Consider the following 23,955-nt stretch of genomic DNA (forward strand, 5'->3'; position numbering starts at 1 on the left):
GTATCCAACAGCTGAGTGAAAAAGTACCCTAATAAATGTCAAAGTTTCCGGTCGAGTTGCCTCCAAGGACTGGATTGTGTTTCTTCCACAAAAGTCAATCAATTTTTCAATGTAAACTTTGTACTGGCGCTTAGTTGAATCCCGCCACCCATCCATGATAATATTGACTGTGGAGGGAGAATATCCTTGGTGGTGAAGCCCTTGCCGGAGACGACGCAAGCCGCTAGGTGTAACGTCTTGGACAATGGATGGTGCAAGGTCGGTTTCTGTGGGAAAGACAAAGTAAAATTATCATTTGGTAGACATATTGGACTTCCTATTAAAAGCTTTAATAGTAAGGGATACCATACTTGTGTGGTCCAATTCGGAAAGATCAAAAGACCAGTGGCCTGATCTGTTTCCACCTTCTGAAGGGTCCTCAGAAGTAAACTGAATGAGGGGAATGCATAAAAGAAATAATGCTTCCAATTCATTGCAAATTCATCTACGAAAAAACATTCTGGATCTGGTTTCCAAGAACCAAATGTTTTAATCTGAAAATTTAATCTAGTCGCAAACAAATCAATATCTACTGACTGACATACCAAAAAATTCAAAATATTAAATATTTCAGAATCCAATTTCCATTCCTTTTCATTATCAAATTTTCGTGATGCCTTATCCACAATATCAGCAACCCCAGGCACATGTTCTGCAGATATCTATCCTTTGCCCTGCGGTACTACCTGCCAGACCTTATTTGCGAAATAATTACAAAATTTAGATTTTGATCCTCCCATTTTATTTATATAAGCTACTGTGGTTATATTGTCAGAACGCAGCCGAACATGCATGCCTTTAATATCATGGGCAAAACATTTTAATCCCAGATAGACGGCCTTCGTTTCTAAGACATTGATATCAAATCTCTTCTCTTCTGAGGACCATTCACCTGTGGCCGTTTTCATGGAATATTCATCCACGAGTGCCCAACCTAGTTTCGACGCATCACTACACAAATATTTGTCAATTGATCTAGACTCAATTGCTTTAGAAGCATGATTGTCAATATCCAACCACCATTGTAGTTCCAAATTTACATCGGATGTTAAAATTATCCTTGCCGCAAAATTACCCTTCGCGTACCTTAATGCTTGAGTTTTCAACGATTCCGCTTTTCGGTAATATAAAGGCCCTAATTCTACTGCTGGAAATGTTGAAACAAGAACGCCAAGAGTTTCAGCCAATTCTTGAATCGTAGTCAATTTTTGACTAAGAATTTTTGAAACTAAATGTATAACTTTTTTAATTTTTCTTTCCGGCAGGAAAATACGCATTGATCGCGAATCTAACAAAAAGCCCAGAAATTCTATTTGTTGGCTTGGAATGAGAACTGACTTTCCCGGGTGGATCAAAAACCACAGTTCTGACAGTAATTTCACTGTTTCATAGACATTATTTTGACACTCTAAATATGACCTTCCCAGAAGGAGAGAATCGTTTAAATACGTAACTGACAAATACCCTCTTCTCGGAAGCAGAGATATAACAGGTTTCATAAGTTTCGTAAGAACCCTAGGGGCCGATGATAAGCCATTTGGCATTGAAGTAAAAGCATAACAAAGGTCAACTTTAAAACAAAGCCACATTTGATCTTCAAAATCAACCGGGCATGAATAATAAAATCGACTTCGTAAATAGAGGCCAGATAACAATTTTTTGTCATCAAAAAAACCACAGAATGAACACTTTCCATTTTAAAATGGTAATATTTAAGGTTTTCATTTAAATTTTTAAGGTTAAGAATAAACCGGGTAGACCCATCTTTCTGTGGGACTGTAAAAACGAGAGAAATACAACGTATTTTCTTTATTCTGAATTTGGGTACTTTAACAATAACACCTTAATGCAATAAAATATCAACTTCCTTTCTTACAGCCTCTATTTCTTCAAACGTAAAACTTTTGTTTTTTGTTTTCAAAGCTTTTAGTGGTGTTTTCTCAAATTCAATCTTATAGCCTGAGGCCACAATATTCAAAATATTCAAATCACTGGTTATTGACTGCCACTTTGAGATGTACTTACTAATTCTCCCAGCTTTAAAGTTATCAGCAAAATGTTGTGACTGTCTATTGAAATTAACAACAAAATCATAAAAATCAAGGTCGGGGTATGATAAATAGTACATACCAGCTATTTGCGATCCCTTTTCTGGAATTTCTGGAATTGGGACCCCTCTTGACTGTCCTGGCCCTTCTTTCTGCGATACGTTGGACGGGGGGCCTCGGTCTGCCATCGACGATAACGGCAGGGCCCCCCTTGCACGTTTTTTGGTTTTCCAAAAGATTTTTTCAAATCCGCCACGGATTTAGCTTTAGACGTTGTTTTTGCAATATCTTTGCCGAAAAGATACTCATTGTCTGTGACTTCAGGGGCACATAAATCTGATGATCCAGTTGGATCTGGGCTCTATTCAACTTTCATTGCATGACGTCTTTTTAAAATTAGATCGTAAATGTTGGGGCCAAGCATGTTACCTGAATATTTAAGGTTTTTGACAACCTTTTCTTTAATATCATCATTTTCTATCTCAAGAATCGCAATTTCTTACTCTAAAACACAAAATGTTCAGTGGGCAATTGTCCGCTGCACTTGAAGGGCCTTAGTATCCCTCTGTTTAGCCTGTGACGAGAGAATAGCCCAGATTTCACTATTCACCTTTGGTGGAACAATTTTTTCGGTATTTGTAGGCCTAGGGTGGTGCTCAAATAACTCTTTTAGCTTCACTATTTCCAAAGGCTCAGAAAAAACTCTATTTGCAACTTTGGCAAGTTTCTTATGGATCTTAGGACCCTGTTTGGTACCAGAACGTTTGTCAGAAATCTTTCTGAATAGAGCGTTATTTGACGTGTTTTCTTTTAATCTTTTACCTTTGTGTTTTTCCGGAGAAGCCTTCCGCTTTGTGTCATGGATTTTTGTGGGGCTCCGAGAGCAAGATTTTTCTTTCCTAGAACTAATTTCAGGGCTCCGAGAGCCATACCGAGCACGAGTTTGAAACTCTGGGCTCCGAGAGCCATTTGTTTGATCGCTATCACTCACACTTGAGAGTATTATGCGACGCGAATGAGTTTTATAGTGCATGCCATATCTCTCACGATCATAATCTTCATCGACTAAATTGTCCAACAATCCAATCACTAACTCACTACCACTCATTATTTAATTTGGTCTGATTCAGAGAGAATGCTAACGTCAACTGGGTTTGTTTTGGTCAATCGAGGCGATTGCGAAGGTCTATCTCAGTTGAACTCGAAGGCGGAGCTAAGGCGCTCCTTTTGGAGTAGAATCTTAAATAACGAAATACAGATTGCTGAGAATAAGTATTGTTGTCCTGTATAACACTTCGGTCTAAACCTATGGAATCTGAACCGGTGAAGGGAACTCAGTTTAGAGCCTTAATGATTCCATCTACGGAATCTAGGTCTCCTTATCTGAGGTTGCTTGGGACTTTAAGCTTGAAACTGTATCTGACCACTGTCAAAATCTCTATAAAAAGTTCAGATTTTCCGTTTTGAAACACTATAGTTACCAATATATACTTTGCACTCCCTCCCCCGCCTTTTGCTGTTAATTCGGACCTAGATTCCCTCGCCAAACGGCGGGACTTGTCCCCAAACTAAACCCGATCTTCCACGTGACACGAGAGATATGAACGAAGCCTCGTTCCTACTTTTATAAATTTTAAAACTCCTGAACTTTGAGCCTAAATGTGTCATGTCGTTTGTTAACTTTATTGTATATTTTAGCATTACGACAAAAAAAAAACGAGTTTCGGTGTTTTGCCGGTTTTGTAAAAAAAAAAAAAAAAAAAAAAAAAAAAAAAAAAAAAATATCTAAATCAAATGGTTTCAATTCAAATTCAACATCAGTAGCAGGGTTCTACTCAAGAACTGGGTCTGGGGGAGGGGTATAAACTGCAAAAAACAGCAATCAAATGTAGACAATTGATAAGAATGGATTGATCATTACTTAACCATAATTCTGGAGCGGGGGTTTGAACGGGGGGAATTTTCCGTTAAGGGGGGGGGGGTGATTTCCAGGGTAAATTTTTCAGAGAGAGGGGAGTCGGATTTTCCTGTATGACTTGAAAAACCATCAGAAATTAAATTTTAAAAAATTGAGTTTCTTTTACTGAAAGTAAGGAACAACATTAAAACTTAAAACAAACAGAAATTATAACGTATATGATTGGGGCTGCCCCTTCCTAAACCGTCGCTCTTTATGCTAAAGCTTGTCTTTTTGTCTCGATTCTTTAAGATCGGCTACTGAAACACAAGGGCCGTTTAACTGGAATAAGAGGCTTTTCTAAGACTGAAAAACGTTAGAGCACGAGCGAGGGTTGAGGAAGGGGCAGCTCCCCTCTTATTTGAAACAGTTTATGGTCGTTTTAATATTGCTCTTTACTTCAGTTTAGACAACTTTTTTTTTTTTTTTTTTTTTTTTTTTTTTTTTTTTTTTTTTAATACCAAATTAAGAAAAGCTTTAGAAATTTTCTATAGAAAACTTTAGAAAATTTAAGAAAGCTTTTAATTTTTTTTTTTTTTTTTTTTGATATTTATCTTCAATCTTCTAGCTTCGACCTGTTTCTTTGTACCATATTAAATAGTAAAAAAGGAAGTTTTTTGAACTGAAAGTAATGAGCAAGATTAAAACTTAAAGCTGCTCCTTCCACAATACCTAGCTCTTCCCTGTAAATTTTTTAGTACTCTAAAAGGGCTTCTTATTTGAATTAAACGGCCTTGGTGTTTCAGCAGTCGTTCTGAGAGAATTGGGACAAAAACTCAAAACTTAGCGTAAAGAATGTACTATTGAGGAAGGAGCCGCTCCCCTCATCTACGGAATATTTTTCGTTCGTTTTAATGTTGCTCCTTACTTTAAGTTGAAAGAGTTATTTTTTTATTAAATTTCTGATTGTTTTTCAAACAATGCCGGGAAATCCTCCTCTCCCGCGTAAAATTCCCCTTCCCATTCCGTACAAATCCATCCTCTATGAAAATTATCCCCGGAAAACTTCCAGCGGGCAACTCTGCCTAGAAAATTCTCCTTAGTCTACTTTCATTTGAAAAAAAAACTTTTTTGTATTTTTGATTGGTTTTCAAATCATGCCAGAAATCCCCTCCTCTGTGGAAAATTTTTCCCGGAAATCTCCCCATCTACCAACGGAAAGTTCCTGAATTTCAGAAAAATTCCGGAAATTCTCCTGCAGAAGTTCCTCATGGAGAATATCTTCCGCGGAAAATCCCCCTCCTCACAGAAAATCACCCAGACAATTCCAACTTGGCTGAAAATTTCTCCCGGACAATGTCCCCGGATATCTGCAAATGTAAGATTGAGTCGCCAAACAAAAAGTACGGCAAATAAAAAGAATTTCGTATAGGAACTCTGGCAAATTCCCCCTCCCCCCGCCACATAAAATTTCACCTCCAGAAACTTTTCTCAACACGCAAAATTTATTCTATGGAAAATCCCCTCCTCCCCCCCCCCAAAAAAAGAAGTAAACATGTCTTATACTTCCCAATAACAAATACTATATGTGAACAATCGGCAAATTTCATAGCTTACAGTCTTAGGGGCTGTGGGGGGTCATGTAGTCTCCAGAGGCAAATTTATTGGATCTTTAAACTATATTGAACAAAATGGCCATCTAAAAATTTTGACCTTATGACTTTGGGGGGGGGAGGAAGGGGCCTAATTGCCCTTCAATATTTTTTGTCAATTGAAATTGGTACTAGCACTTGCACTTTCCGTTCGAAAGATTCCTCTCCCCGACCTTCTAGGACCATTAGGTTGATACGATCACCACTGAGGAAACAAATAAAAAAAAAATAAATAAATAAACACGCATCCGAGATCTTTTATCTGGAAAAAAATAGAAACTTTCACATTTTCGAAAATCAGGCAAATTTTCTCAGACTTGTAGCTTTTGATGCGTAACATTAAACTTAACGAATTTTTTGTATTCAAAATCATAGGCAGCGCAATAGCGCTGCCTAAATAAAGAACGATGTTTGTACATTTTTTTTTTTTTTTGGTTTCTTGGTCTTAGACCAGGGTACTTCGTATTAAACGAATTGTCATAGTAACTTGAAAAAAGGCTGATTCGATCGAGAATTGGAATGGCTTGTGTCTATTCTAATAGTCAAAAGTGATAGAAAAGCAGCTAAAATCCCTTTCCATGGTCATCATTTCCCCAAACACATCCAATCAAAATTTTGAGATAGTCATTTTGTTCAACGTAGTTGAAGGGTCCGGAAATTATGTCTTTGAGGATGACATTCCCCTCACAGTCCTCATGTCAAGAATTTTAAGTTATGCTCTGGGACATATAAGATTTTTATAGAAAGTGTTCTCGTAGAAACTTCAAAAAGGGCTCATTCGATTGGAAATTGAAAGAGCTAGTGCTCTTTTTTATAGTAGAAAACGATTGGAGGGTAACCCTCCTCTCACGTCCACCATTTCACGAAACACGTCTAATCAAAATTTTGAGATAGCGATTTTCTGCAACGTAGTTAAAAGTTCTTGAAGTTAGGTCTTTGAGGATGACAACCCCCTCCCCCCGGCCCTCAGGACAAGGGTTGTAAGTTATGCCCTGGGGGGCATATAAGGTTTTTATTGAAAGCGTTGTCGTAGAAACTTCAAAAGGATTCATTCGATTGGAAATTGAAAGGGCTAGTGCCTTTTTAATAGTTGAAAGTGACTGGAGAGCAACTAATGCCCCTCTCACGCCCACCATTTCCCCATACATACCCAATCAAAATTTTTAGATAGCCATTTTGTTTAACGTAGTTGAAAGTTGTGGAAATTAGGTCTTTGTGGATGACAACCCCCACACAACCCTCAGTGCAAGGGTTGTAATTTGTACCCTGGGGATATATAAGGTGTTTATAGAAAGCGTTGTCGTAGAAACTCAAAAAGGACTCATTCGATTTGAAATTGAAAGGGCTATTGCCCTTTTTAATAGTCGAAAGTGATTGGAAGGCTTGACATTCTTATAGTAAAGATCGATGTGGGTACAATGTATTATTATTTTTTTTTTTTTTTTTTTAGACCAGGGAACTTCGTATCGAAGGAGTTGTCTTAAGAACTTTGAAAAGGGCTCATTCGATTGAAAATAGAAAGGGCTAATTCCCTTTTTGGTAGTCGAAAGTGATTGGAGGGCAACTAGTCCCCCTCCCATTTGCCCATTATGTTTAAAAACTAAATGTTGCCTTAAGATTAAATCAAAATCCACTGCGTTAATGCTAATTCCCAATAAGGCATCTCAGCAGTATCCCAAGAACGACTAAGGGTATTATGTTCAAACTTTCGGGGCTATTTCTGCTCTTAAAGTTTTACCAAATCAAAATAGCGTAAGTGTATCCAAGCTATCAACGAAAGTAAACAGTTTTTTGGCGAATGGTTTCAAGTTTTCTATTTCAGGTCAACTAGAGGTGGTAGGAAACTAAGTTAAACACTGTTATCTGTGTCCAGATTTTTAAAAGGGTGTATGTTAAAAATTGCTGAAAATTTTTCTCCAGCACACAAATAGCAAAAGATTCAAAGATTTGTTTTCTTTTTTCCTGAAAAGACTATGTCAACATAAAACAAACAGAAATTAATTAAAAAAAACTTTTTCCACAAAATAAGTTTATTCAAAGGAAAGTAAAGAACTCAATTAAACCAAAAATGAGCAAAAATAAAATCAAATAATTTACCAAGCGTGAAACTACCACAAATCAGCATCGATAAGTAAATGAAACCCAAAACGAACGGAAACTACAATACATAACCGAGTCAAACTCAAAACGAGCAGATATTAATATGAGTAGCGCTCAAAACCCCTGTGCCTTCCCAAGGGCTGAACATAACTTGCACTTTATTAAAAAAAAAATACAAATGAATGTCCATTGTCAGTTTAATATACATATACTGATATTTAGTAATCAAAATCTTAATATTGTTTGATTTATTAAAGTTATAAAAGTAAAAACATTTATATTTTTTCAGTAAAGTGCAAATTATTTTCTGGCCTTGGGAAGGCATAAGGGTTTTGAGCCCTACTCATGTTAATTTCTGTTTGTTTTGGGTTTCATTTATTTATCGATACTGATTTGTGGTAGTTTCACGCTTGGTAGATTATTTGATTTTATTTTTGCTCATTTTTGGCTTAATGGAGTTCTTCACTTTTCTTTGAAAAACTTATTTTGTGGAAAAAGTTTTTTAATTAATCAGTATAAATAGCCAGTTCTTTTGATGTATCCGTTATTAGCAAAATTCCGTGTTTTAGAGTTTTTGACAGTTTTGGTTACTATTGGGCCGTGTACTTACTGTTCAGTACCACGAACTGTTTGATACGAGTATTGACTGAATGGAAGAATGAGTGAACAAAACAAAGTACGGCAAAATTATTTTGTGTTCTCAAAGCATTGCGAGACGTTAAAGGTTATACAACTCAGATTTGTTCATTTTCATACAATCACCCTTGGTTTCACTTTTAAAAGCCCATTCAGAATGAGAAACAAGAGATGTATTTATTTGACGGAAAACAAACAATATTGCATTAGTCGATTGGCTTTTAAAGTGAGAATTTATAAATTTTTTTGCATCGTAATGAGGAAAATCAGAGAACCTTTTTTAGGGGAAGGGTAACATCATAGAAAACCAAAAATGAAAATTTGAATTTTACAATTTTTGGAAGAGAGGGCGGAGGGCTTGCTGATTTTATTGTTAAGCCAAAAAAAAATATTTAAAGTCGAAATAATTGTTTCAAAACAGTAAATTGCTGATTTTTCCAGTATTTTCAACACGAAATCTCCCCCTTGGATGCGGCCCTGCACAGTAAGATACTTTTTTAGCTGTTTGATTTAATTGGAAATGTTAATAACTGAATGAACATTGGGGAAGATGAAGCGAGTATTTCCATGTCATATTTCTAGATGAATTTTGCGCCTAAACTTTTTCACTGGTTTAGGCTCGTTACATGCCTGAAAGCTTCCTTTCAAGTTACTTTAGACAAAAAGACTGAGGTAATTATGCACGGAGGCTGCAGTTACAGGTGTGAACATGCCTCTATGATTTACTTTTTCGGACAAAGTTCTTATTTTTGTTGTCACTGATAAATATTAAGGACGTCTAAATTAGTAATAAATATAAAGCTAGTTTTATAAGATCTCAATCTCAATTATGTCAGTGCTGCAATATAGACTATAGTGAAGAAAATGTGCATGTTTCTAACAATGATTTTGGCTATAGTTCTTAATCCGAGGCCACACTTTAGAAAATCTAATTGAAGGCGAGTTTTTTAGTTGCGTCAATCTGTTTGTTTCTTTTTGAGGCCTTGATCAGCTTGAAAGATTTACTCAACAGACTAAACTCCGAGACTCTTTGCACCGAAGAAGCTTTCCCCATGGACGGTGCAGGTACTGACTTGAGGTCGAATTATCTCCTCAATTCCAGAATAGCTGGCGTTGAAGAAGCTGACCTGGTAGTTTTAATTGGAGCAAATCCCAGATTTGAGGCTCCTTTATTCAACGCTCGCATAAGGAAGGCATGGGTCCAAAATGAAATTGATGTTGCTTTATTTGGACCAAAAGTAGACCTCTCATATGAATATGCGGTAAGTATTTCACTGTTTCCATTATATTGAGTATATTTATTTCAGAACAAAAAAATACGCTTAAAAGCAAAATAAATTTTTCACTGCTTAATAGCCGTCGTGTATACGTAGCATATAGGAGTAATCATATAAGTAGATGCAAAATTAAAAAATAAATAATTATATGATAAAGATTCGTATGGTTGGTAAAAAGTGCACCTTGCCTACTTTATGGTCATAATTTCGATGCCTTGATTATAGTATTTAGCAAAAATGAGCAATATACTAATAATACTTGTCATCAGTAGTTAATTTTTATCTGGTGATATTAGGGAGTGGTTCTTGCCGGATTTTCAACAGTAATTAAATAAAAAAAAGAACTTCCTTCAAATAAAAGTAAAGAGTGACAATTAAACTTAAAACGGGCAGAAATTATGGTGTATATAAGGAGGCCCTTTCCTCTTTAGGAGAGGGTCAGAGAGAATGACGGACCAGCACATAGTCAGTTGAAATGGGTTAAAAAGTCAACAATGCCTCAAGAATGGAAGTGCTTGTTTATGCATAGTTGGATATAAAAATTGTATTTTCAGTCTGCTACTGGTGAAAAACACTTGCAATCGTCCATTAACTACATTTGTTGCATCCATAAATGTTTTCAGTAAAGCAGTACAAGAACTTTGACTTAAAACGAGGGGTTGAATAGTGGGAAGTTCTCCTGGTAAATGGAATAGTTTCGGCTTGTTTTAAGTTCCAACATCGCGCTTTAGTTTCGTATGTTTTTTTTTTCTGTTCGTTTTAATACTATATTCAAGGTTATCCTAAATATGAGTAGGGCACGGCCATCCACTCTTCGCATCTAAGTTTCGCTTTTACGGAAAAATCCTTCGAGAAAAAGAGCTAATTTAGATTTTGCAGTCTTTGATTTTGGAAATAAAGTCATTCCGAAATAAACTACTGTCTCCGAAATGATAGGACAGTTTTTATTCCCTCAAAACCCATAATGCTTACCTCATCCTCTATTTTATCAAGAGTGAGGGAGGTCAGAAGTTAAATCTAATCATTTGAATATAAATTCAATTTATCTGAAATACCATTCATAGAAGGCTCGAAAGTAAGGACCTTAAACGTCTCTTAGATTCTTTAGGTGCATCCAACCCCCTCGTCATAAAAGATACCATTGGTGAACATCCTCTGTAATGTTAGTTTTATTTGATTAATGGTCTATAGTTACGATATTTTTTATGAACTGCATGTATGGTTAGAGACGAGCTGTGTACGGCACAGCAGAATGACCTCTAAGACTAAGAGGCTACATAAATACCGTTTCAATTGTTCTCTGAATCTTTGCTCGATAAGAATTCTGGCATGTTGTGGCCGAAATTACTGTTTTACTGTTCAAAATGCAAGAATTTTATATTTTTCTGTGACATGATCTCTTATTATTCAAAAAGGGTACTAGATCTTTAAATTTTTATTGAGTGAACCCTCTTTCAATAATTAAGACTACAGGTTCAAATCCAATCACCCATGGTGGAAACGCAAATGTGCGTGCGTAACAATTCTTTTCTAAAAAAATAGAAATTTAATATTTTTTAGATACTAGGTGTAGGGCTCGTATACTTGCTTAACTCTATTGTAAAATTTTCTACAATGATGCAAATTTTTGCTTCTTAATACCTTTTGGTGAGTAACTTTCTCATAATTACTTAACTCCACTATATAATTTTTAAAATTTTGCATATTTACAATCAGCGTAAATCCTTGATTTTTTTTTTTTTTTTTCATATATTGTAATCAGCTATATTGTAATCAGGAACTTTTAGTTTTGCTGTCAATTGTGAAGGGTTGCTGTACAGATTGTTACTATTATCTGTTTGATCATAGACTGTCTTATATGCAAGGAAGGCTACCAATCCCTCCTTCAACTCCCTTTTTATGCATTCCAGTTTAATGTTCATTCAACAGTGCACCTAGAATGATAATTATCCGTGAAAAAGACCACCCTTTCCAATATTTCTTAGGAGCGGGTGGCTCCGTAGTATCAAGAACTAATTTCAGGGACATCGTTTCCACGGCTTTCATTGGGATTCCTTCAAACAAGTTAGTTTTATAGGGACGTTCCCAAGGTCCTCCAGCAAAAGAGGGATTAGGCAATTAACTCTCCTCTTCCTTCTATGGGGGACATGAACATTATGGAAATGTGCAAAAACAAAAAAGAAAAATGCTCACTTTTAAGTCTTTGTAAAAACAAAGCTCATTTTAGCACTCCTCTCTCCCCCGGGAAATTTCCTGGTACTCATGAGCCCCCCCCCCCCCTTGCTCATGTATCCTCCTTGTGTCCAGGTAAGCATATGAATGGAATCTTTCATGCTTTATAAAATATTACTGTTTTAACCCGTAGCATTACAGCCTCTTAAGTTGGTAAACTCACTCTATATTTTTTCGACAATTATAAATCGATTTGCTATCTCTGAGTTTTTATTAATAGTATTTCGGACCTCTTTAGGCCAAAATTGTTGTTTTCCACCAAAAGATTGCAGAAAACACCACTTTGCTGTTATCTGACCTCTTTTGTTGCTTAAAAAGGGTACTAGAACTTTAAATTTCTATTCGATTGAGACCTTTCCCGAGGCTCTAGGACCTTTTTTTGATATAATCGCCTATTGGGAAAAAAAAATAAACTTGCAGTATCCCTCTCGTAAAAAAAACAAAAAAAAAAACAAAAAACAACAGAACTTTCCATTAACAGGGACTTCAAACCTCTGTAAAAAGGCTTTCTTATATGCTGAAATTAATCGTGTAATTTCTTTAGGATTCATCCTCTCTCTAGGGATATTACCCCTTTTTGGAAAATTGAGATGTTTTCTCAGAGTCGTAGCTTCTGGCTGGTAATTTTAAACTCAATTAGCACTGCATATTCTGAATCACCATAAAAAAAAATTGAATTCATTTGACTAATATATGGCTATCAACACTCCTTTTTTAGATTATAGGTTACGATTAGAACGCATCGCTCCTTAACTACACTTTATTATCACAAACTATTTGATTCCAGTAATTTTAGTCTATTTAGATATAAGTCCAGTACAGATGAAACAGAATTTTACGCTTAAACGAGTATTTGTTGCAGGGATGTAGTGAGGCGACTAACGTTATTTTTTATGTATATTGTGGGGTTTTGATACTAAAAAGGCTAAGAAACGAGTGTAGACAGTACTTAAAGCTAGATTAGCTCGAATACCCTTTTTCCGCAAGAGTGTAACAAACCAAGATTATTATTATCCTTCATTTGCAAACCGTCATAAAAAAATTAAAAAAAAATAGGAAGGCAGGGCATATATTTAAAAGAGAAATAGAAAAAAAGAAAAGAAAAATCACAATAAACACAAGAATCAACAATAACAAAACACAGAAAATTACTGTTGGATTAATACTGAAGACCAAAGACGGTTTAGCTTCGATAGACAATTATTATAAATAGACTCTTGCTTTTCTACTGAGATTACAGTGTCTGCTAAGTTGAATATTCTGACAACATAAGAATTATGGGTCCGTGGGGGAAATGTAGAAGATATTTTGCAAAAGGAAAGGAAACTAATCGGAGTTTCAAATTATCTGAATTTATAAACATTTTTCAAAACGGCGCCATGTATAAATAATGTGGTAGAGCGACAAAGTTAAAAAGTTTCGAAAACAGACGGTGGTTGAAGCATAGCTTGTTTGTGACGAAAGACGCAAAATATAGCACGACTCGACCGTTCAGTCTGAGCTTGGGGAATCAATGGGGAGAACAGGGTAAGTATTGTTGTCAGTTGGCTTGGTCTTAGTGTTCTTGAGAGAAATATCCAGTGGTGATGCTTGCTTCCAGTTGTAGAATTCTGCTTCAGACTTTAAAGCATTGAATTCAATACTGTGTTTGGCGTAGTTGGCTTGCAGCGATGGGAAAACGTCGCTAATGTGCTGAATAGTGCGACTCAAATTTGGAATATTGTCTGCTTAGTAGACGAGAGACACGTTTAGACCGACGAAGATGCAAGCCGTGGGAGCAGTGGACATCAAATCAAGAACTTTATTGTTTAAAACTGAGGAGGAAGAAACACACCTTGACGGGTACCTTTCTTGCGCTACAAGAATGTCAAAAATAACTGGAGTGGGCGTATGGACAAAAGCAGAATGGGACATTAGAGGGCCGTCAACTTTAGATGATGAATGAAGTATTAGATGAACTTTAAGACGAGAATACATGTCACAGAGGGCTCCGATATATGAAGGGCATATCTCACGTTATGCCCCACGATATGCTTTGTAGTCCACCGTTCCCTCTTATTTAATCTGTTTACTGTACGAAAGTTTTACTCGCTGATGGCTTAAAGCTATTTCATTAAACAAGTCAAATAATTTAGACTACTTATCTTACTGGCAAATCGTTAATTATTTTAGTTTATTTATACATTGCAAGAGGAAATATACTGTTGATTTTCTTTTTATGTCCATTTTATACGTGATAGTTTACAGAGAAAATTGAAGAAAGGAATTTTAAGAGGTTTAAATAAGTCTTTTTTAGCACTTGGGCGATTCCCCAGACGAGTTACAAAAGCTATTTGAAGGGAAACATTCATTCTCTAAGAAATTAGCTGCTGCAAAACGACCTTTGATTATTGTCGGTTCGACTGTCTTGCAACGTAAAGATGGTGCTGCTATCTATACAACGGTTCAAAAGTTGTCTCATCAATTACGTGTTAAATCAGAAGTAAGTCTTTTAAGCATTCATCTTATTATTTTTCATTTATCGTATAGCTTATACATGAAGAGTTTATTAGGAGATCCATAATATTCTTATGCAAAATTTAAAATAACACAACAACATTACATATTCGAGATGGTCTTTGCTGCTAATACTGAAAACTCTTATAAGTCACCTAAAGTTGGCACGTCAGCGATCACTCTTCCTTTATCCCAAATTATCTGAAGTTTCTACTATGGCCGCCTCCCATGAAATACCCCGAGATTAAAATTTTATATTTTACCATAATTTCCTGCATTCCTGAGCATAGAGCCTTGGATATATAGAATTGTATGTGTTCGTATTGCTCACTATCCTTTTTTTATTACCTTATAATAAATATCTGATAATATCTGCAATCTCAGCATAAGTAAGATGAAACTGTTATGTGGTTTTGCTGCGTTTGCTATGCATGAATTATCTATTTTCTTGCAAAATTTTAAGGTGTAGAGATGTTGCTACTGTTAAAAAGAAGAAATTGTCAACGCCATTTAGCGTTGGAGATTTGTTCGCTTTTAGGCTTCCGAAAACGGCAGCACAGTTGTCATTATTGGGTTTACTTGCTTAAGACCAACTAATTTACTTAATCTGCCAATCTCTTCGGGCTAACCCAGGCCCACTTTGTACACTAAATTTGACTTAAAATCTATGAAGAAAAGGGGGCATAAATGTTTAGATCCGTCAGTTACGCTAGTAGTTTTTAATCTCTATCTACTCATGTTCAGTCGCCAAAGTTCCAAATCTTATAAGTTTCCCTTCTCTTCGATTACTAGTTTAAAAGCATGATTTCACTTTGTGAAGAATAGTGGATGTTCTGAATATTTTTTTCAATGCCCCAACTAAATATTCATTATTTTTACGAGAGTATGATTTTTGGGCAAGTAAAATTCAGCAGCTCATCAGTTTCGCAAACGTGTCGCATAACTGACAATGTGTCTGGAAATGCAGCCACTTGTTATTATTGTTTTTATGGCAGGACTCAGCAAACTGAGCCGAAGCTCAGATCACAAGGTCCTATGGCCTCAACCCCCCTTCCCCCAGAAAAAATGAATAAAACAAGAGTTTGCCATCCTTATTATATACTCTATGAGTTGTCGGACCCCAACCCTCCACAATTATACCCTCCAGCTTAACATCAAATCTATGATGTGTCTCCAGCCAGTATCTAATTGCGGCTGGACGTTTTTCTATTAGATATCTTCTTGATTCTACGACTATCTGACATTTTGGGGAATTGGAGAATCAAAGTTGAAGAAGATATTTGGTCAGCATGGGATTAAACTTTGAAATTATTAATTATTATGAAGTCATGGTTGCCGGTATTGGTGTTAATTTATATTGATTATTTGTTTTTTTTTTCGAATGTGGGCTGTGAGTTGAATGTGGTGTCTAATTTTCTTTTTTATGATATTTAGTTTTATTGTTTATTATTATTCATTTTTCATTACTTTTATAATATTGTTTATTTTTTCTTCTAAGGGTGCAGGTTTTCGAGTATAACCCACTTTGTTGGCACACTCTTTGATTATTTTTTTATAGAATGTATTATAGTGTTATGAGTGTAATTAGTTTCTTTCTTTGTTTCTTTACGTCCCAACTATTTTTAATAATTTCATTACCCCCTCTCGATAGTCTATCTCATATCAGCTTTTCAGCATCTCTAAGTAATGGTAAATGAAAGGTTTTCCTCTGTAACAAATGATCGATGCGACAGCCTTAGCTGCTTCATCCGATAATTCGTTATTTTCGATCACAAAATATGCCATAGCCTATATCCGTGTATTACCGTTACCGTTGTATGGTAGTCTGTTTAAAGCTTTATAGCACTCCAATTTACTTTTCTGTCTGCTCTTTATATTCGCAAGAGCTTTAAGGCATGCTTAATTAACAGATATGATACAAATCTTCCTATATGCACTTTATTAATGGCTTTGGTCTCTGAGGTGCATGTTCTATCCCAAACATTTCGGCCTAGGAGATCGTTGCAAATTCCTTTTAAATTATAACTTGTAATCTGTTTATTCAGATAAGTGGCATTATGTCACACCGCTAATCCTGTTCTCGATTTTTAACGGGCTCCTGATCCTTCTGTATAGCAAATTGTTGGGCTATTTTAGTGGAGCAGTGCAATTTTCTGCTCTATTTAATTCCTCGCCTTTATGACTGTCTGGAATCGCTCTTTGTACTCCTATCAAAGGGATCATATGTGCTGGAGTTTGATTTGAGCTTGTCCAATGCACTACACCAGACGATAGACCTGGTTGAATTACTTCCTTATATAATCACAGGATCTTCTTTGGAGCTGAGCCCCAGCTTTCCCATCTGGCTCTGGATTAGGGAAACTGTAGCTTTCCCTGCTTTCTCTGCTCAGTGGATTTTTACCTCATTTGATAATCAATTATGATTCCCCGGTATTTCACCTGTTTTTTAGTGGTCGGGTGACCATACATTTTTTAAGCAACAGAAACTTTCTAATTTGTCTTGTTTGTGAATACTGCCGATTTACTCTTCCCAGGAGGAAAACACAGTTTATGCTTTTGTTCCCATATCTAAATCGTATTTGGAATATGCTATCCAAATTCAAGCAAGGTTTTGAGACGTATGTCTCGTAGGAGAGACACTAGATCATCGGTGTATATTAAGAGTACTCAGAATGCCGTTTCAACAAGCTCAAAAAAATATTCATAATAATATTCCACAGGCACGGAGCTCACTTTTCCTTGAGGCCTGCCTTTCAAAATAGAATTTGATTTTTCTGCCCCCCCCCTTTTCTTTAGCTTTATGACTACTTGTCCGTTTCTGAGCATATGGGAAATCAAATTTTGTACACATTTATCCTTTTTTTTCTTCTTCCACCGATGTTTCTATTGATTCAAAAATGGAGTCATCAAACGCCCCTTCTACTAGTACTATTACAACAACTCATTGCAGCCCCAACCCGTCTGAGACCAACACGGCTACGCACTCCCCTCCTCCGCCCCAATCTATTCAAAGCCTCCCTCTTTACTCCGTCCCAAGAATTTCCCCATTCTCTTAAATCCTTCCTGTAGACTCCTCTCCCCCCCACCCTTATTCGGTGGCGACTTGACTTTCGTTTGGCCCTAGACGGTTGACCCACAGGGACAATCATTGGCAATCTGTCATCCTTCACCTGTAGAATATGTCCTGTCCATCTTAAATTTTCTCTCATTATACCCCTAGAAAGCAGGATGGAACCACATTTTTCGTACAGCTAACTGTTTGATACGCGGTTAGTCAGTCCATCAGTCAAGGTACCTATAACGATCTGTAAGCAATTTCTGTGGAGAACATCTTGCAAATCCTCCTCTGTTTTTCTGAGTGCCCATTCAGAGCCATACTTGACCACTGTCATCACTTTAATTTCCAATATTCTAATCTTGGTTCCCAGACTCATCTTCCTATTCTTCCAAACTTTTTGAACTGTGAAAAAATACCCTGGGCCTTTCTAATTCTGCTTTTAACATCTTCACTGCACCCATTTTCTTTACTAATAATACTACCGATTTAGTATTCTTAACACTAATTTTAAACCTGTTCTTGCATCCTGAACTCGCAAAACCTCTATAAATCCGTTCATTTTGCTAACATTTTCATCTAGGATGCTTAAATCATCAGCATAAGGTAACTCTAGGATAGTTTTACTCTTGCATTTGATACAGACGCCCTTTTTTGTCTAGAAATATGCCTCGGGTTTATTATTTGATTCTCACTGCTGGCTCTACGTGCCATATTAGCTGGTGCGTAGCTGTTTTTGAAGAGCATCTGGTTCTTAAACCCTTTTCGTTTTTGAAGTTAGATCATTGATGTCAGGATTGTTCAGGAGGGACGACTGATTTAATCGTTCCATCACTTTCAATTCAAAGAATGTTACGCTTATCAATCAACCTATTTGATCTGGGATTTGAATAATCTTTTTTTCTAGGGTTAGGTATAAAAAGGCATTTTGCTTTTAGCTTTATCTTGTGAATCATGTCTGAAGTGAGGCTTCTCATAGCAATCCTAAAGAATGGGTCTGCACCATTTCCAATCGTTTTTAAAGCATGAGTGGATGAATTCCATCAGCACCTGTGGCTTTAAATAGCCGAAAATCATCCACATCTTTTTGACCGAGTCAACGTTTCAGACTTGGGTTACTGGACCAGCTTAAATCTGCTAATTACTCTATAAAGTTGTGTGACCTAGGCTCTAAAGTCAAAAAACAAGCGCAATCTCCTTGAGTTCGAAAGGAGATGTATCTGCAACATCGCAAGAGGATTGGCTACACTGAACATCTGACCAACGAGGAGAAGCAAAGATGGCTAAAATATCCGAATATAATCTGGAATTAAATCAAACTAGAGGTTCGGGTATGTCAAAAGAATTGACCTCAGTCGCCTTCTAGAAACCTCACTTGAAGGTACCACCGACGCACTCTAACCACAAGGAAGGTAACTTAGACTGGTAAGTTAGGCTATCAGCACATTGTCCAACTGACACGAATTGCACATGACTGATCATCATACCCAGCCCTTGTCTGTATCTCGTCAAAAGAAACTTGCCCATGGCATTCCATGAGTAATTGAACTTTAGGTTCAATCACTCTCTCTCTTTACACTTGACTTTACACTCTTTGTCTATGCAGGTAGCCTAAAACTAGGAATTATAGTCTTAAAAAAAGAAAAACCCTAAAAATTGGTGTGCCTGGCAAATACAGATTCCTGAAAATATTTCCTTTTTTTACTGTAAGCACTCTTGCAATTTATGATTAAGCTCTCTTTTTTCTTTTCTTTTTGTTTTTTGTTTTGAATAACCGTTACCTAATTTTGCTTTACACACTAGACCATGACACGTCAATTGAAGAATATGGTAGCAAAACTTTAGTACAGAAATGACCTAATTGAGTTCTATTAAAAATTACCTTATTTAACAATTGAATTTCTTTATAGTTTTGATGCCGCATAATTTTAATCAAAATTTTTGTTGTTTTAATTAAGTACGAAGACCGGTGAAAAGGAAATCTGATTGTTCGAATTGGTCAAGTAGAAACTTATGTAGACATATGTCTTAATGAAATGGAAAAAATTCGAAATTCAATTTTTCTTGAAAAAGCCTTCCAAATGCAGCTACGTAAGTTTTTGGCTGTAGCCGGCACCAAATTAAACAAAAAGGAAATGTGGTTCAAATAAGCTAAAACCATATGGCACGAAACAACTTAAGAAGGTGTAGCTCTCCTTTGAAAGTGTGATCGTCTTCAGGAATCAAAGATTCTTAATGTTTCAGTTTTAACGGACAGAATGCGTTGTCAAGTTCAAGTCATCACTTTTGCTTGTTCATTTTCATGGTTCAACGGTGCAACACTGACGAAAGCGTTGCATTGCCTTAAAATTTGCATTTTAAAATTAAAATTTTCAATGCCCAAAAGAATAGTCTTAAAAAACCGTGGTTTTCAAGTATGAATTGACCTAATATAGATCTAGAGGTGATAAATATGTTAATGTCCTTTGTACTTCAAGGAATTATTCCTAACTCATTGTTGAAGCGAGATCCAATTTAATTAACTTGACTTAAATTCCATCGTTAATTAAAACGTAGTTGATCATGACTAGTAGTTTCTTAATGAACAGGCCTTTTGTTTTTGTCAAGTTGAAAAGCTGCTATTAATTATGTAATCGTCCACCTAGGTTGAACACGACTGGAAGATACTGAACGTCTTGCATAGAGTTGCTTCACAGGTTGCAGCTTTGGATCTTGGATATAAGGCTGGTGTCGCTGCTATTCGTGAAGCTAAACCGAAAGTACTATTTTTATTAGGTGCTGACGAGGGAGCAATTACCCGAGAGGATTTGCCTAAAGACTGTTTCGTTATCTACCAAGGTAATTAATTTATTTGCAATCCCTGCCTTTTTTCTGCAATGCCGATTTTTATTTATTTTTTTTTTTTTTTTTTTTTTTTTTTTTTTTTAGAAGAAAATAAGAGATATTAAGCATATGCTAAAAAACCACACATTTGCATATTTTGTATATACTCGCCTTCTAATTTATATAGACTTCCAGCAGTTTTTACTTTTTTTTTTTTTTTTTTTTTTTTTTTTTTTTTTTTTTTTATAATCCTACCTCCTCCTCTCGGTGACATAATAATCTTTTTCACATAATTTCAAAACTTTAGTGTCACCTACACTAATTTAAAAACGTCATTAATTTTTTTAATTGGGTAGCTAAACAGTATTGATGAAAACAAGGTATGCTACTATAATATTTAACATGATCAAAAAATTTTTAATAAGGAGTATTAGCATTCATTATCATTTTCTGTATTTTTATCCTATATTTTCATATCTTATTCCCCTTTTTTTCTTTTTTTTCCCTTTTTCCGTTTTACCCTTCATCTTCATTTTTCTCTTATAAAAAAAATAAATTCAACGAAATTACAAAATTCAACTAAGTACTATCACCAAAAAACTACTCTTCCTCTATTTTCTCCTCCTTTATACCTCTGAAATTTTAAAAACTAAATTAATCCAATATAAAATTTTCATCATCCTAACTATAAACTCCCTTTTTCAAAAAAAAAATAAATAAATTAGTTACTCTTTTTACCAATTTAAAATGAATTAAGGCAATGTCCCGCTTATAGGATGCTCCCCCTCCTTAGGAGAATGCTTTGGTGGTGGCTTCAATTACATTCCAAACCTTATATTACCCCTTCAAGCTTCCATAAAAGAAAATAATAATAAAAAAAAGTAAAAAAATTTAATAGAAAAATAAATAAAAATAAAAAATAAATACAATTTGAACCATTCTTCCCTTACAAAAACCTCAACAAACAATAAAACGTATACTTAAAAAACACAATACTTATTTAGGAAGAAGGGCTAAAAAATTTTAACAAATTACCCATAAACTTTAAACTTCCAAATAAAATTCATAATATCAACTATTTACCAAACCCTCTATCCACTCTTCATCAACTTTTTCTTTCCATTTTCTATTCTTTCTCAAAAGCTCTACTTTCCCCCTAACTACTCCTTTAAATCTTTCTAACTCAACTCTTTTATTCTTTTTCCTCATCTTCCAAATATGGGTACATGTCCATATCACAAATTATAACATTCCTTTCTGTCTCTTTTCATCACCTTTTCCTTCAAAATCTAACTTCAACATTTTTTCTTACTATTTTAACTCACCATCTCTATATTCTCACCTCTAAAACATCAAAAATAAAACTAAAAACTTCTTTTTTAAAATACATTCTATAAATTCATGCTGTAAACCATCAACCACAATTTCATGGCACAGGTTGCACATTCACCCTTCGTGAAACGGCTTGTTCTATCCTGGTAAGGTAATATGGTGTGTATCAGCATAAACAACCCCTCTCTTTCTCTAGTGTCACACGGTACTTTATTTAGATTTTTGAAAGCTGCGTCAAAATTCATGAAAGGTTCTTTTTCTTTAAAATGGTATGAAAAATCGTCCTCTCGGGTCCATGTGTAATCATTTAAGACCCTTTTTCTTTCTATCTGACTCAAACCGTCCTGAAACCCTCCTTTTGATCTCAATTCTCTTAAAGTTTCCGTTGTTTCCTTTAACTGATCTGGGGCCTCTTCCACTAGTGTCAAAACTTGTTCCTCCACTACTTTGTTCAAGACCGGTAGTAGCCATTGTCTCTCCAAACATCCAATTTCATCGTCCCTTTGGAGCATCTCATTGACATTCATCCAAAGAATTGATCTGTATACATTCCTATAATTTACCACTCCTATTCCTCCTTTTACTCTAGGTACAAAGAGCATTTTCATGCTTAACTTTTCAATTTTTCCTCTCCACACAAATAGCCAAATAATCTTTTCTATTCTCTTCACACTCCCTTCATCTAGCTCGAAAGCTGGCGCAAAGTAGAACAGTAGTGGTAGACAATATGTGTTTACATATGTCGCTCTGAAAAACAAAGAACACTCTTCAATATCATTTGCCGTCGCCAGCATCCCTTCAATTTTCTGTATTTTATCTTCCCATAATTTACCCAACTTCATCTCGCGGGTCCATATCACCCCAAGTATTTTTGTCTTTTCTAGTTTCGCTATCCGAAGTTCCTGAATCATTTCTTCTGTATTTTCTGATTCCAGTATTGGTAAAAGATTGTTTTTCCCCTTGTGGATTTTTACTCTAAAACTCCTCTCATACCAATCAAGTCCTTGTAGAACTGCCTTTACACCTTTGACACTTGATGGGGGAAAAGTTCCATCATCTATAAACCCCAGGGCCTTTAAGCATATCTCATTATGGAGAGGTAAACCGATTATACGGTGTTCTACATACTTGAACAAGAGATCAATGTATATTTCAAAGAGGTATGGCGAAGCCAGGTTGCTCTGTATCAACAATATCTTCAAATCAATCCTCCTTGTAAGCGAGCCATTTGCATTTATGTCAGCTACTGGTTTTTGATAAAGGCTTTTAAACATACCAACAAAATCCTCATGAAAACCATACTTTAAATCATCAAAGACCATAAAATTTCCCTGTCAGCCAAATCATATGCTTTCTCAATATCCACACTTAAGAAATAAGCAAGTTTCCACACTTCATTTTTCTTTCGGGTCATCTTATCTCTCCTATATAATACATCTCTTAGAACGCTCAAAATATGCTGTGCTTTTCTTCCTTTTATCCCCCCGAACTGGTAGCTTCCTAGGATATGTGGCATTATTTTTCCTAGTCTTTTTGTTAGCACTAGGGATGCAATCTTGTAGTCGCAGCAAAGCAAGGAGATGGGTCTCCAGTTGTGTAGATCAGATCGTTCCCCCTTTTCGTGTACAAGGGATGTTACTGCCTCCTCTTCCGGGTACCCCTTAGTGATAAAAGCGTTAACGACGTTTCCGTAAAAATCTCCCATTTCTTCCCATAGTTCAAAATATAACTCGTAGCTCAGCCCGTCTATACCGGAGGACTTTTTCTTTTTAGCTTTCCTTAAAACTACTTCAATTTATTCTTTCGAGACAGGGCTCCTTAAATTTTCGTTTTCCTCCTCGCTTACCATACGGCTCGTTTGGTATTCATTAAAGTAATTTCGGTCCTCCACCTTGCGTCTCCTTTTTTTAAACAACCCTTGAACCACTCTGTCACTGCTTCACACACTTCTTTTTGCTCTTCTACTACTTTTCCATCTTCTCCTTTTACTTTCCTCAGGCTATTTTCTTCTCTTCTTCGTCTTGCTTTAACTACGGAAGCTAGGTTTACCGGGTCCGATGCAAACATTTCTGCCATTCGATTCCGAGTTTTCCATCCCTCATACTCTCCGTACTCGAGTTCTTTTATTGCTCTCTTAATTTGCTCATATTCGAGCTATACGGACTCTCCCTGTTCTACCTCTTTCTATAAATCGTTCAACACTCTGTACAAGTGCCTTTTATTTGCGTTTCTTTGGCGTTCCGACTCTTTTTCTTTATCGCGCAGGAAGACTCCTATTTTTCTTTTAAAATTCAACCAAAATTGCACTAAGTGACTCGATTCTTGGTAACTGGCCAGAAGCCTTCTTCTTTTTTATTTCTTCTTTATC

The 23,955-nt window shown here is 35.9% G+C and overlaps 1 protein-coding gene across 1 annotated transcript in view; it reads left to right on the plus strand.

The window, feature by feature from the left end:
• ND-75 (NADH dehydrogenase (ubiquinone) 75 kDa subunit) overlaps positions 1 to 23,955 on the plus strand; it is an 80,073-nt gene that overhangs the window by 43,960 nt on the left and 12,158 nt on the right. The window contains 3 exon segments of the mRNA XM_089085704.1: positions 9,353 to 9,634; positions 14,178 to 14,363; positions 20,078 to 20,270. Coding sequence (XP_088941830.1) covers positions 9,353 to 9,634; positions 14,178 to 14,363; positions 20,078 to 20,270 — 661 coding nt within the window.

Source organism: Artemia sp. Qi Xiang Cuo, chromosome 3 (assembly GCF_049724085.1).
Source record: "Artemia sp. Qi Xiang Cuo chromosome 3, ASM4972408v1, whole genome shotgun sequence".
Classification (NCBI taxonomy): domain Eukaryota; kingdom Metazoa; phylum Arthropoda; class Branchiopoda; order Anostraca; family Artemiidae; genus Artemia; species Artemia sp. Qi Xiang Cuo.